At 41.3% G+C, this 12,447-nt stretch overlaps 1 protein-coding gene across 1 annotated transcript; it reads right to left on the minus strand.

The window, feature by feature from the left end:
* Positions 1-244: 244 nt before the first annotated feature.
* On the minus strand, positions 245-6,241 carry LOC138662109 (cis-aconitate decarboxylase-like). Its single transcript, XM_069747251.1, has 6 exons — positions 5,947-6,241; positions 4,591-4,645; positions 4,197-4,384; positions 3,724-3,828; positions 1,876-2,081; positions 245-1,785 (listed from the first exon to the last, which is right to left on the minus strand). The coding sequence occupies exons 1-6, from the start codon at positions 5,965-5,967 to the stop codon at positions 864-866; spliced, it is 1,497 nt and encodes a 498-aa protein (XP_069603352.1). The 5' UTR covers positions 5,968-6,241; the 3' UTR covers positions 245-863.
* Between the last annotated feature and the right edge of the window lie 6,206 nt (positions 6,242-12,447).

Raw genomic sequence — 12,447 nt, forward strand, 5'->3', positions numbered from 1 at the left:
AATCCGCACCAAAAATTCCTAAGCCTAATCCGCAACGTGTGCACATGGCCTAACTATCTCTTACCAAACCTCAATACCCTTTCCTCTTCCCCCACTGTTTTATTTCCTGTTATGTTGTAAAATTGGCTCCCGCATGAGGATTTAATGCTTTCTTCTGTTGTAGAGGTGCACTGCAACATTTACATAATTCAACTTTTAGGATACTAAAAAGAACTGACATAAAGAATAAAAGTTGTATATTAAGAACTTTATGAAAAAAACTTTATTTAATAACTTAATGTACATAAAAAAAATCATTGTTGTAAATATGCTAATGGAGAACTTTGTGATTGGGCACATACATCAGCAGAGTTCACCAACTTTTCCAGGCTGAACATAAACTGATGAATCATTTATCGAATTCTGTTAACCAGAAAATACAGTACATAAATGATTAGTAACTGTACAAATAAAGCCCAACTATCATTTTTTTTCTTCCAGAAGCCACATCATTATGCTTGATCCAACATGAGAAAGATCCAAGTGGTGTTCCGCAGTCTCCATTGACTCGGGATATGTGCACCCAGCACACATGATTCACTTGCATATCTTTCTTTGACAGACGTTGCATTGTAATCCCAGTCTGACGGCTATCCCCACAATGATGAATACACTCAGACGATAACCTTACACAATATAAATATACATAAATATTCACACCCAAACTAAAACTTATTGAACATACACTATACACTCTCATTTGTTGAGGCTTTCAACCACCATTTTGCATTGGGCGGATTATAAGACTCTTCGTAAACATCTGAATTCACAGTTTTTTCTTCTCTCGGCTACAAAATATTGCAAATAATAAGAATGTTTTGCCTTTATTGGAGCAGTAGTGGAAGCTGTGAGCTATCTCTGATACTTTCTAGATTTTCTACCATCTGTATTACAGCCTGAATTTGGTCTTTCTGTAGGATGTCTCCAGCATTGGACAAGAATTTCTTCAGCAGAGATTCTCGGCTCAAAGGTTTCCTCCAGTGCCCATAAAAAGTGTCACATTTTCCTATGATCACATCTCCATTTTTGAGTAGGAGGGCCACTTCTCCATACATCTTATCAAAGTTGGCTTCATTGTCCTGTGGGTGCTCCACTACCACTTTGCTCAGGAGATTATGGATTTCCTTACGAAACATTTTGTCATCATGGAAAGACTTAATGTTGACTTCTCCATCCAGCAGTGCCGTACAGGCATTGTACTGGAAGGAGTGACGAGCCTGATGTTCAGAGTCAGGGTAGGGTCTATTGATGTATTTGGAGACTGGAATTTTAAGAACAATAGTCTGAATGGCAGATGGTTCGAATGATCCATACTGCTCTTCAAACCTGCTCCTCACCGAGACGGCAGCATCCACTATCCAGTGCATTCCGAGATGGGCTGGGAAAGACTTGAAAGCAATGTCTTGCTTCTCAAGAAGAAACTCGTACTGCTTTCCAGGTGAAGCAAGAGCTTTAGGCTGGTAATCACCATAAAAAGCGCTAAAACCAGAGCATCCAGGCACATCATCAAGTATGAGAGAGTTGGCCTCCATACCATTAGCAGCCAGAATGGCGGCTTCCAGACCTAATCTAGTAGCATTGCCGATGTGTAATGGCTTAGCTAGAGTGGCAGCATTTGCCATCGGAGCACCAGCAAGAGAGGCTGCGATCGCCAGGGCATGGGTACATTGATCTTTGTCTAGTGCAAGAAGTTTGGCTGAAGCTGCTGCACTTCCCATGGTGCCAACGACAGAAGGTGGATGAAACCTGCAGTAAGAAAACAGCAGTTCATGAATTACTTCCAATATATTAAGCAATGTAACATAATGTTGTTAACCAATAGGGCTAACTACTCACTTTTTAGGAATATTCTTTGCTTCACTGGAGAAGCTCATCAGTCTTCCTTGAATTTCAATCCCCACATTGAAAGCTGTCAGGAGATCTTCACCACTGACTCTTCTGTCATTTGAAAGCATCTGAGACAGCGCCAGGATGGCAGGAAGCACAGCGCCTGATGGGTGGGTAGCAGGGTGCCATGTATCATCAAAGTCCATAGAGTGTACCTGGGAGAATGGGCAGATTAGCTATATAAGCTTTATGTTGTGCTGTGATTAAAAGGGTTCTCCCCTTAACAGTCTGCAGTCACTTCTGAATCCTTACAGCGCTCACACTGCATGCTGTCAGGATTCTCCGGTCTTACCAGTAAAAGCAGGTGGTCATGTGACCGCATGTGTGTTCTAACTAGACGTACTTGACTTCATTCAATACAAGTCAATTGTGCTAGGCCGTGCATCTAGTCGGCATGTGACCACATTTGTGCAAATCGCATACATGTGGTCACATGATTGCCTGCTTTTACAGGCAACATCGGAGAATCCTGACATTGTGAAGAGTGTACGGCGTTAGGATTCAGACGTCTGAAGTCACATACCCATGTCTCAGCCCCTACCTCATCTTGCCCTCAGATTACGTTGTAAAATCCTGCTGACAGATTCCTTTTATTGAGATAATAAAATCAGAGTGACTGCAGACTTTTATTACAAGATCAGACAATCCCTTTCATAATTGATTACTAATTAATACTGATTATTATCTAAGATTTCCGATTACTATGCCTCTTTTCTATATATATGTGGCGCCCCAGGGTCCTGGTCATCACAGTTGCATTGATTTCCTCACGGGGAGAGTGATGTCAAGCTTGGAGGCAAGGAAGGATAACTTTCACCAGGTAAACACAAACATGCAACATGTTCACACTCCAGGTCACAAGGGGGAGCTCTGATCCTGCTTATGGGTGGCTCCCCTATGTATATATATATATATATATATATATATATATATATATATATATATATATATATATATATATATATATATAGAAAGACGAACAGACTTGCAGTGAATGTGCAGGAGAGGGAAGCACGGGCGAGTGACATCTGGGGAGGACAGCTGCGACCAGGCTACCTCCCCATATCGCAGATACCAGTTGCCGGAAGACCGAGGTTGTGAGGGACTCTAAGACTTACAGCAGAAACCGGCAGGACAGCTAGATTATTACAAGTAACCTGTCCACCCTAACACCCAGGAGACACAGTGGCACATAGAGCCCGGGTCGTGATAGAGACCCTGTAAAAAGGCTCGAGTCACCTGTCATACGGGTTTGTGTCATAACCTTCATGGAGGACAAAGAGAACTGTGAGGACCTTGCCAGAAGCCATAGGCAGTAAGGGACTACAATATCACCGCGCTTAGAGGAAGGCTTTCATCTCCACCTGGTGAAGGGGACTCCCAACTTGCTTCCAAGCTGGCCGGACCCTGCCTGTACCTGTGATCTGGTGTCCTGGAGTGCGGTTGCCTGAAGCTACAGTAAATCAGGTAAAGAGACTGCAAACCTGTGTCCTCATTCTTTACTGCATCATTCACCATTTCCATCTGCACATGGGAGCAAGCCCTGGAGACCTACTTCACCTGTGGGAAGTTATACCATCTAGCTGCCATACCATCACCCCAGAGGACCCCTTTAAGCAGCATCGGTTCCCACTGACCGAATACCACAGGTGGCGTCACAAACATAAACTTTAATCAATATCCCTTTTTCATGGGCGCCCAGGGCCACGGACTGGGTCGCCACCGTGACACGTCCTCTTAAGTACTGGACCCGGGACCGAGTGCCCCACGGCTCTAGCGGGCGTTCCATATACTTACAGCAACGCCATTAGCATAGGCGGCCAGGGTCGGTGAAAGCTTTAAACCTTTTTGACCGTAGACAGAACAAAAGGCAGAATTTCCAAAGGATGAGAAGTGCAGGTCCTACAATATGGAATAATGCACAGAATCATGTAACCATTACAATATTTCTATGACAAATATACAATTATAGATACAGCCTCTGTCACACAAAAATACGAGTCCCAGATCACTTGTGTAATGAAGAATGACAGACCTGATACATGTTCTTCAATACTTCCAACATTTACAATATAACACTACCTTACACCTGTGTCTAGGGAGCATCTATTTCAGTATAATTTGGACTCTCAGAAAGTATATTACAAGAATATATTGTTCTTGTAGAGAGGTCTAGGTCTACTGCGGTCACAATCTGCTGTATTTGTGTTTAGCATTTGCTCCTTCTACGTGTTCCTCTACAATCCCATAGGACGCGGTTGTTGCTTTACCTGGCAGTATTTCACCACAATCTTGAAGACGTGTGTGTTGCTTCCAACCAGTCCCACACCAATGTTGTCCAGTATCATGCGTTTACTTCTGTGACGGACAACATCCGACAGATGCTCCGGGCGGATCCCATCGATAAATGATGCAAAACTGCCGGTTACTGAGTCTTCCAACTGGTTTCCAACAATCACTGGAAGTAAACGTATCACATTATTAGCAGTGCGCCGATCCTCTGCTGGTCAGTGGGATTCTTACTTTCTTCTTACATTGGTTTAATCTGTGTGTGATACGACGTCTCAGAAAGTCGCTGTCAGCATTACTATCATTCTGGCCGCACCATACAAGGGCACATGGAGGCAAAGATACAACTTTGGGGGTAACATGAGGACTATTTACCTTTCACAGCAGACTTGTGAATACGTCTTGATATTTTATGAACTTTCTCAGTGTTCTAGAAGAAAGAGAAAACATTGTAAGTAGAATATTTGTGGAGAGCACGTGACATTTGTGACATGCCACATTGGTATAGAATATGCAGGATAACTCCTCCAGTGTGAGAAACTGACAACTATGATTCTCCAATTTGGTATATATATATATATATATATATACACAGATCACATACAACTAAGTGTTGTGTCGTCCATCTATTATTCTGCCATTATTCTTTTTGTAATTGTAGGAGTCTATTGAGAATTGAGTGTTATCACCCAATAGGACACGTGGTCCATGCACGGTGTGACACTGTCAGCACTGACTGAACAGTATCTGGCGGTGTAGAGTTACTCCTTATCAGAGGAATGTATAGCAATAAGTTTTATGCCAGAATTCTGGCACAAAAATTGCGCAGCAGGAACCTCACTCCTTTTGGTATCTGAGTTATGTTTATTCCGTAATGCCTTTATTGTCTGTACAAGTCTCCCCTAAATTTATGTAGCGCTGTGTAATTTGCTGGTGCTATAGAAATAAAAATTATTATTATTGTTATTATTTTCATGTTTTAATGTAAAAATGAAAACAACTGCAATATATCTAAAATAATAATTATATTAATTATAATTAATCATTCATATATATTAAGTATATATAAATAAGTATACAATAGTATATATTATATACTTAATTATGAAATAATTAATATATACAAAATGTATGTAAAAGTATTGCGGATTATTTAGTAAAGTGACAATGATGGTATAGGAAAATCACGAGACTAGTTAATTTGCTGTAAATTTAGAAAACTGAATTTGAGTGTAATACTTGATCCGACCAAAGAGGGCGCTCCATCTTCACACCACTTGTAAAATGCAAGTGATTGACATATAAAAAAAAATTGCAATGTATTTGTATACAATTACGGTAGATGAATTTATTTTAACAAAATAAACATTGAATATTTTGGTTAAAATGTTTCAAAATAGCCTGAATTTCCAAAATGATTGCAGAAGAAAAAAACGTAGTAAAACAAAATAAATGTGGGAAAATGTGATCTCTTACTGAAACGCAATTGTGGCATGCATAAAATGATATAATACGAAACAATGATAATTATAACATGCTGTTTTTGCAAGTTTGAAATATAATATATTTATAGCATATACACAGGTGCATTTCAGTGTTAGAGAATGAAAATGTGAAAAATAAGTACATCTATCTAAATATGTATGCATGTCCTTATGGGAAGAAATGTGGGAGAAGAAAAAAAGAAAGTTTTAAGGAAATAAATTGAATACTCCCATATGTCTCACTTACATTGACGAGTGCGGAAAGCATTGTGAGGACTCTTGAGTCGTCTGCGCTGTGATTTTTGAGGTCCTGTTTTGCTGTCTAGTGTCTCTAGTTCTGTCCAGAGATATTTATGTGGTCCATATATATCACCTGTATCCTTACATCATTGTCATACCAAAGGAAATAGGTGGAGTTCACGTAAGAATTTACACCCAGGAAACACAGGGAATAATTCTCTGATTCTCTGTAGGAAGTGGAGTAGCTGACACCATAACAAGTTTTCACTCTTCAGTACGTCACTATAATCATTATCTTGTAAGTCTCTGTTTTTCCAGATCCAGTTCCTGCTCAAGAGTCACAGTCTGATGTAACCATCACCATAATGGAGTCGTGTGATTAGCCTCAGGGGAGCTTTCTAATTAGAAGGCAATAACACTTTACAGTAAACTCATGAAACTTTTCTTGCAAACTTGTTTATCGGGTTATTTTGAATTTTACCTATGACTAGTGATCAGGGCTGTATTTAGAGTTTCTGCTGCCCTAGGTACTTTTAGTGCTGCTCCCTTTTTGGTGAGTATGACACTATCGGCAGTGACTTTGGCAAGAATCGCTGATGTGAAGGTCGCCTTTTGCAGCAGATCGGGCAGTTTTTCTACATTTGCCGCGTAATGGATCACGTACGGCAACACTGCATTTGGCCTCATTAATTCCCTATGGGATTTGCGGCACTTGCCGTGATCTGGCAAATGCGGTACCATACCTCCCAACTTTTGAAGAAGGGAAAGAGGTATAAAGTTTGCGGCGCACGTAGTGCTCTGCGGCAAATTTTAGGCCATGCCATGTTTCATATACAATAATTATAACCAAAAGAAAATATGGCCACACAGTGCTCCATACTGTATAATGACCACACATGATGCTCCATACGGTATAATGGCCACACATGATGCTTAATACTGTATAATGGCCACACATGATGCTCAATACTGTATAATGGCCACACAGTGCTCCATACTGTATAATGGCCACACATGATGCTCCATACTGTATAATAGCCACACATGATGCTCCATACTGTATAATGGCCACATATGATGCTCCATACTGTATAATGGCCACACAGTGTTCCATACTGTATAATGGCCACACAGTGATCCATACTGTATAAAGGCAACACATGATGCTCCATACTGTATAATGGTTCTACATGATTCTCCATACTGTATAATGGGCGGCCACACATGATACTCAGTACTGTATAATAGTCACACATGATTCTCAATACTGTATAATAGCCACACATGATGCTTCATACTGTGTAATGGCCACATATGATGCTCCACGCATATTGCATAGTGGCCCACCACCCCTCCCATCCTGTATGCATGGCTCATCTCCCCCCCCATGCATGGCTCATCTGCTCCCCGCTCCCATCATGCATGGCTCATCTCTCTCCCCGCTCCCTGTATGCATGGCTCATCTCCCTCCCTCCCATCCTGTATGCATGGCTCATCTCCCCCTCCTCCCTGTATGCATGGCTCATCGGCTCCCCACTCCCATCATGCATGGCTCATCTCTCCCCCCGTCCTGTATGCATGGCTCATCTCACTCCTCCTGTATGCATGGGTGGCTCATCTCCCCCCTGTATGTGTGGCTCATGTCCCCCTCCCTGTGTGCATGGGTGGCTCTGGCTCATCTCCCATCCCCCCGTATGCGTGGCTCATGTCCCCATCCCTGTATGCATGGGTGGCTCTGGCTCATCTCCCATCCCCCCTGTATGCGTGGCTCATATCCCCATCCCTGTAGGCATGGGTGGCTCTGGCTCATCTGCCATCCCCCCTGTATGCGTGGCTCATGGTGCTGCGCCCCCTGCTGGCATAACCTCAGATGAACTCGAGCGTGAAAAAATATTCTGAAAAATTCCCACGCTCGAGTTCATCTGAGGTTATGCCAGCAGGGGGCGCAGCACCGCAAGTCTAGGTAGCTATGTTCCCCGGCTTTCCATTCGTTCCCCAGGTTTTTACAGGCAGGGGCGGCTGCATTAGCAGGCTCCTGCTTGTAAAATTATTTAACCCCTTCAGATGGATTTACAGCGTGGGACAAGACTGAACGACGGAAGGTATGGGATATTGTTTTTTTTTTATTTTAACTTTGTTTCAGGTGACAAGAGTCTTCAATTGGATTGAGAGTATAATAAACTATTACAACACCCTGTGTCTTTATTTCATTAAAATACTTTTTTCCTAATGTGTGTGTGTTTTATTAACCATTTACTACTATTGGATTAATAATGGATAGGTCTCTTATTGACGCCTCTCCATTATTATCCTGGCTTAATGTCACCTTACAATAGCAAGGTGACATTAACCCTTTATTACCCCATATCCCACTGCTACACAGGAGTGAGAAGAGAGGGGCTAAGTGCCAGAATAGGTGCATCTTCCAGATGTGCCTTTTCTGGGGTGGCTGGGGCAGATGTTTTTAGCCAGGGGGGGGGGCAATAACCATGGTACCTCTCTAGGCTATTAATATCTGCCCTTAGTCACTGCCTTTCCCACTCTGGCGGAGAAAATTGCGCGGGTGCCCACGCCAATTTTTTCTGTGATTTAACCCTTTATTTTAACAGCTAGATCCCCCAAATTTTACACACATACACTTGTAACATTACTAATGAGGAATATGTAAAAAAATAAGGGATATGAAATGGTTTACTGTATGTAAACCATGTCTCATATCATGTCGGGTTTGAGAAGGAGATAGCAAAAGCCGGCAATTGAATTACCGGCTTTTCTGCTATCTAGCGCTGTATGAAATATAAATATATGTATATATATATATATATATATATATATATATACAGTATATGTCTCACTGACATATATAAATATATATATCCCTATACTTTGTGTAGACATTTATTTTAGCAATTCTATTCTAATAAAACCTGTCAGTGTGATTTTACTGTACACCGCACTGAATTACCGGCTTTTCTATAGAACACCGCTGCGTATTTCTCGCAAGTCACACTGTTGGTCCATGTGTAATCCGTATTTTTCTCGCCCCTATTGACTTTCATTGGCGTATTTTTTGCGCAATACGCTGACAAACGCAGCATGCTGCGATTTTCTACAGCCATACAAGACCGTATAATATGGATCCGTAAAATACGGCAGATAGGAGCTGGGGCATAGAAAATCATTGGTCCGTGTGCAATGCGTATTTTCTGCGCCTCTCATACGTCTGTAAAACTCGTTAGTGTGACGCCGGCCTTAGGATTTCATTCACTTTGTTAGCACTAGGAAATCCTTTTGTTTTTATGTGAAATCCATGCAGGAAAAAAAAATACCCTTTAGGCTTTTGCAGTTGTCTGTGCATATGGGTCTGAGATCAGATCGCAATGCACTGACTGGCCGAAGCTCTCCTGACCCAAGCATAGAAATACCTGAAGCTGTGACGCTCAGATTGCGAGATCCGCGGTCAGTCCGTGCATTAGCGGTCCGTGCTCAGACCGGTTTGCACAGACGTCTGCATGAGCCCTTAGTGTCTGGAAGGATTATACTCAATATCACTGTTCAGTAAAAGTGGGAAAATCACATGAAAATAACCAACAATCAACTAAAATTTGTAGAGAAGGTCATTATGATTAGTCCTTATTGATTTCTTTACTATCACACATATGATGTATCGCCTGCAGATCAGCAGCTTCCCGTACGTTCTGTAGCTGCTTATTTCTGGAGATGACCACATATAAATTTATATAAAATTCCGTCCTGTCAAATCTTTTAATCCACACAAGCTCCTATTGAGTTTCCCATAATAAACACAGCATAAAATATCATGGTTTGGGTGAAATGTTATGGCGAATATCACATCTAGTGAATATTGTCAGAAAATGGTGTCAGATAGTTTGCAATCTATAAAATGCCCAAAATAGAAAATACCCAATAACATCCAGCAATATATTCTTATCTTATCGGTCTGAGCCAGACTCCTATTCTTAGTCATTTTATATGTGATTATCAATATTCTGACCATAAAACTGAGTGATTCTATAAGGAAATGCTGGTTTATTATCTGCTCCTAGGAATTTCTGGGTGTAGGTGGGAAATTCAGTTTCAGGAGATAATCTTGTTTCACATTCCTGTCTCTTCTTTGTTTTGTCAATTTACTGTCTATTAGAGACCCATGAAGTTAAAGCAATCACTGCACTCGTATAGTTAAAGTTGCATACATCAAAAGTTTATTTGATTTAAGTGCTTGGCGAATTTACCACTTTTTACCACTGATTCAAGTCAAATAAACTTTTGATGTATGCAACTTTAACTATACGAGTGCAGTGATTGCTTTAACTTTATGATTTGTGGGACTCTGTGTCCCGTTCACTGGCACCGTGAACCACATTGATTGAGTGCTAGCTTTCCATATTCTCTACAGTTATTAGAGACCCATGACGGCAGTTTCAATGACCTGTGCACAAAATGGATCTGACCTATTATACACTGCTCAAAAAAATAAAGAGAACACTAAAATCCCACATCCTAGATATCACTGAATGAAATATTCCAGTTGTAAATCTTTATTCATTACATAGTGGTATGTGTTGAGAACAATAAAGCCTAAAAATTATTAATGTAAATCACAACTAATATCCCACCGAGGTCTGGAGTTGGAATGATGCTCAAAATCAAAGTGGAAAATGAAGTTACAGGCTGATACAACTTCAGTGGAAATGCTTCAAGACTAGGAAATGATGCTCAGTAGTGTGTGTGGCCTCCATGTGCCTGTATGACCTTCCTACATTGCCTGGGCATGCTCAAGATGAGGCGGTGGATGGTCTCCTGAGGGATCTCCTCCCAGATCTGGACTAAAGCATCCGCCAACTCCTGGACAGTCTGTGGTGCAATGTGACGTTGGTGGATGGTGCAAGACATGATGTCCCAGATGTGTTCAATTGGATTCAGGTCTTGGGAACTGACGGGCCAGTCCATAGCTTTAATGCCTTCATCTTGCAGGAACTGCTGACACACTCCAGCCACATGAGGTCTGGCATTATCCTGCATTAGGAGGAACCCAGGGCCAACAGCACCAGCATATGGTCTCACAAGGGGTCTGAGGATCTCATCTCGGTACCTAATGGCAGTCAGGCTACCTCTGGCGAGCACATGGAGGGCTGTGCGGCCCTCCAAAGAAATGCCACCCCACACCATTACTGACCTACTGCCAAACCGGTCATGTTGAAGGATGTGGCAGGCAGCAGATCGCTCTACATGGCGTCTCCAGACTCTGTCACGTCTGTCACATGTGCTCAGTGTGAACCTGCTTTCATCTGTGGAAATGGAAATTAGTAGCCACCAAAACTTGACTATGTGAGGACATAATGCCACTGTTGACATATTAGTCTGGTCTAGGTTAATGGGGTTGTCTCTAGAGAATTGTTATGTCCTCCCCACTCATAAAGTAGATCTGCTCCATAAAGTAGCCTTATATGTATGAAACACAAGTCAATCAAACCAGCCAATTTCAGCATGATCAGCAGAATGTCTAATATTCCCAACTATCCTCTAACAGATGATGATGGGGAGAGAAAGATTTGTTCCTTCGCGTTTGAACTACTGATTCTTTTATTTGGAGGGTAGATAAGCCGTAGATTTGTCAGTTCTGAGTCATTTTCATTCTGATTGGTGATAATATGTAGAGACAATTGCCATTTAGGTATAAACTACTACTACTACTTATTGCATTGATATGTTAGAAAGTTACATTTACACTTTGTGCTTTTTTTACACTGCAGTTGCTGTTTTTAAAAATGTGGCGAGTCCTTCTCGTGTTTATTATGCGGGTTATTTGTGGTTTTCTCCCACACACAACCGCATAGAAAACCGCTTAAAAAAACACATGGAACCACGGCTAGCATTTCATAAATGAATTTGGTTTTACAATGTTTTTCTGGTGCAGAACACTGCTGCCATGTGTGAATGTAGACTTATATGTTATTAATTCCTGCCTAGAAGATAAAATAGAACTTGTCTATTAAATCCCATCTACCGGGGAAACTACCCTCAATGTAATGACTCGTATTGTTTCTTCATAGCTTTTTAACTTGTAAGCGACTTTCTATAAATGTCTGCTCTTGCAACACTAAAGGCATGGTATTCAACAGCAAGTCCCAGAGCTGTTCCCCATCACTGATGTGTCACTGACAGCTCCCTAGGTAAGGTCTATGGCGTATACTCCTTTGTATTACGTCTCACAATCTTGTTAAACAGGAAAAACAAAGCCAAAAATTGGTACAGCAATGACCAACTCAAGATTTTGGACTATGCTCTGCATTCTTTTGAAAGGAGCAGGAAGAGGAAAAAATATTTCTTATTTGCTTTTAGATACAATGCGTAAAAAGGAGGAGAGTGCATATAATTACATACTGATTTTACAAATATTAATTTCCTGCTCAGAAATAATAATCACACTCAAGCTATACAGTTGTTGGTTCACATATTCTGTATGTTCTATATCTGTTCCTCATGA

This window comes from Ranitomeya imitator, chromosome 2, assembly GCF_032444005.1.
Source record: "Ranitomeya imitator isolate aRanImi1 chromosome 2, aRanImi1.pri, whole genome shotgun sequence".
In the NCBI taxonomy this organism is placed as follows: domain Eukaryota; kingdom Metazoa; phylum Chordata; class Amphibia; order Anura; family Dendrobatidae; genus Ranitomeya; species Ranitomeya imitator.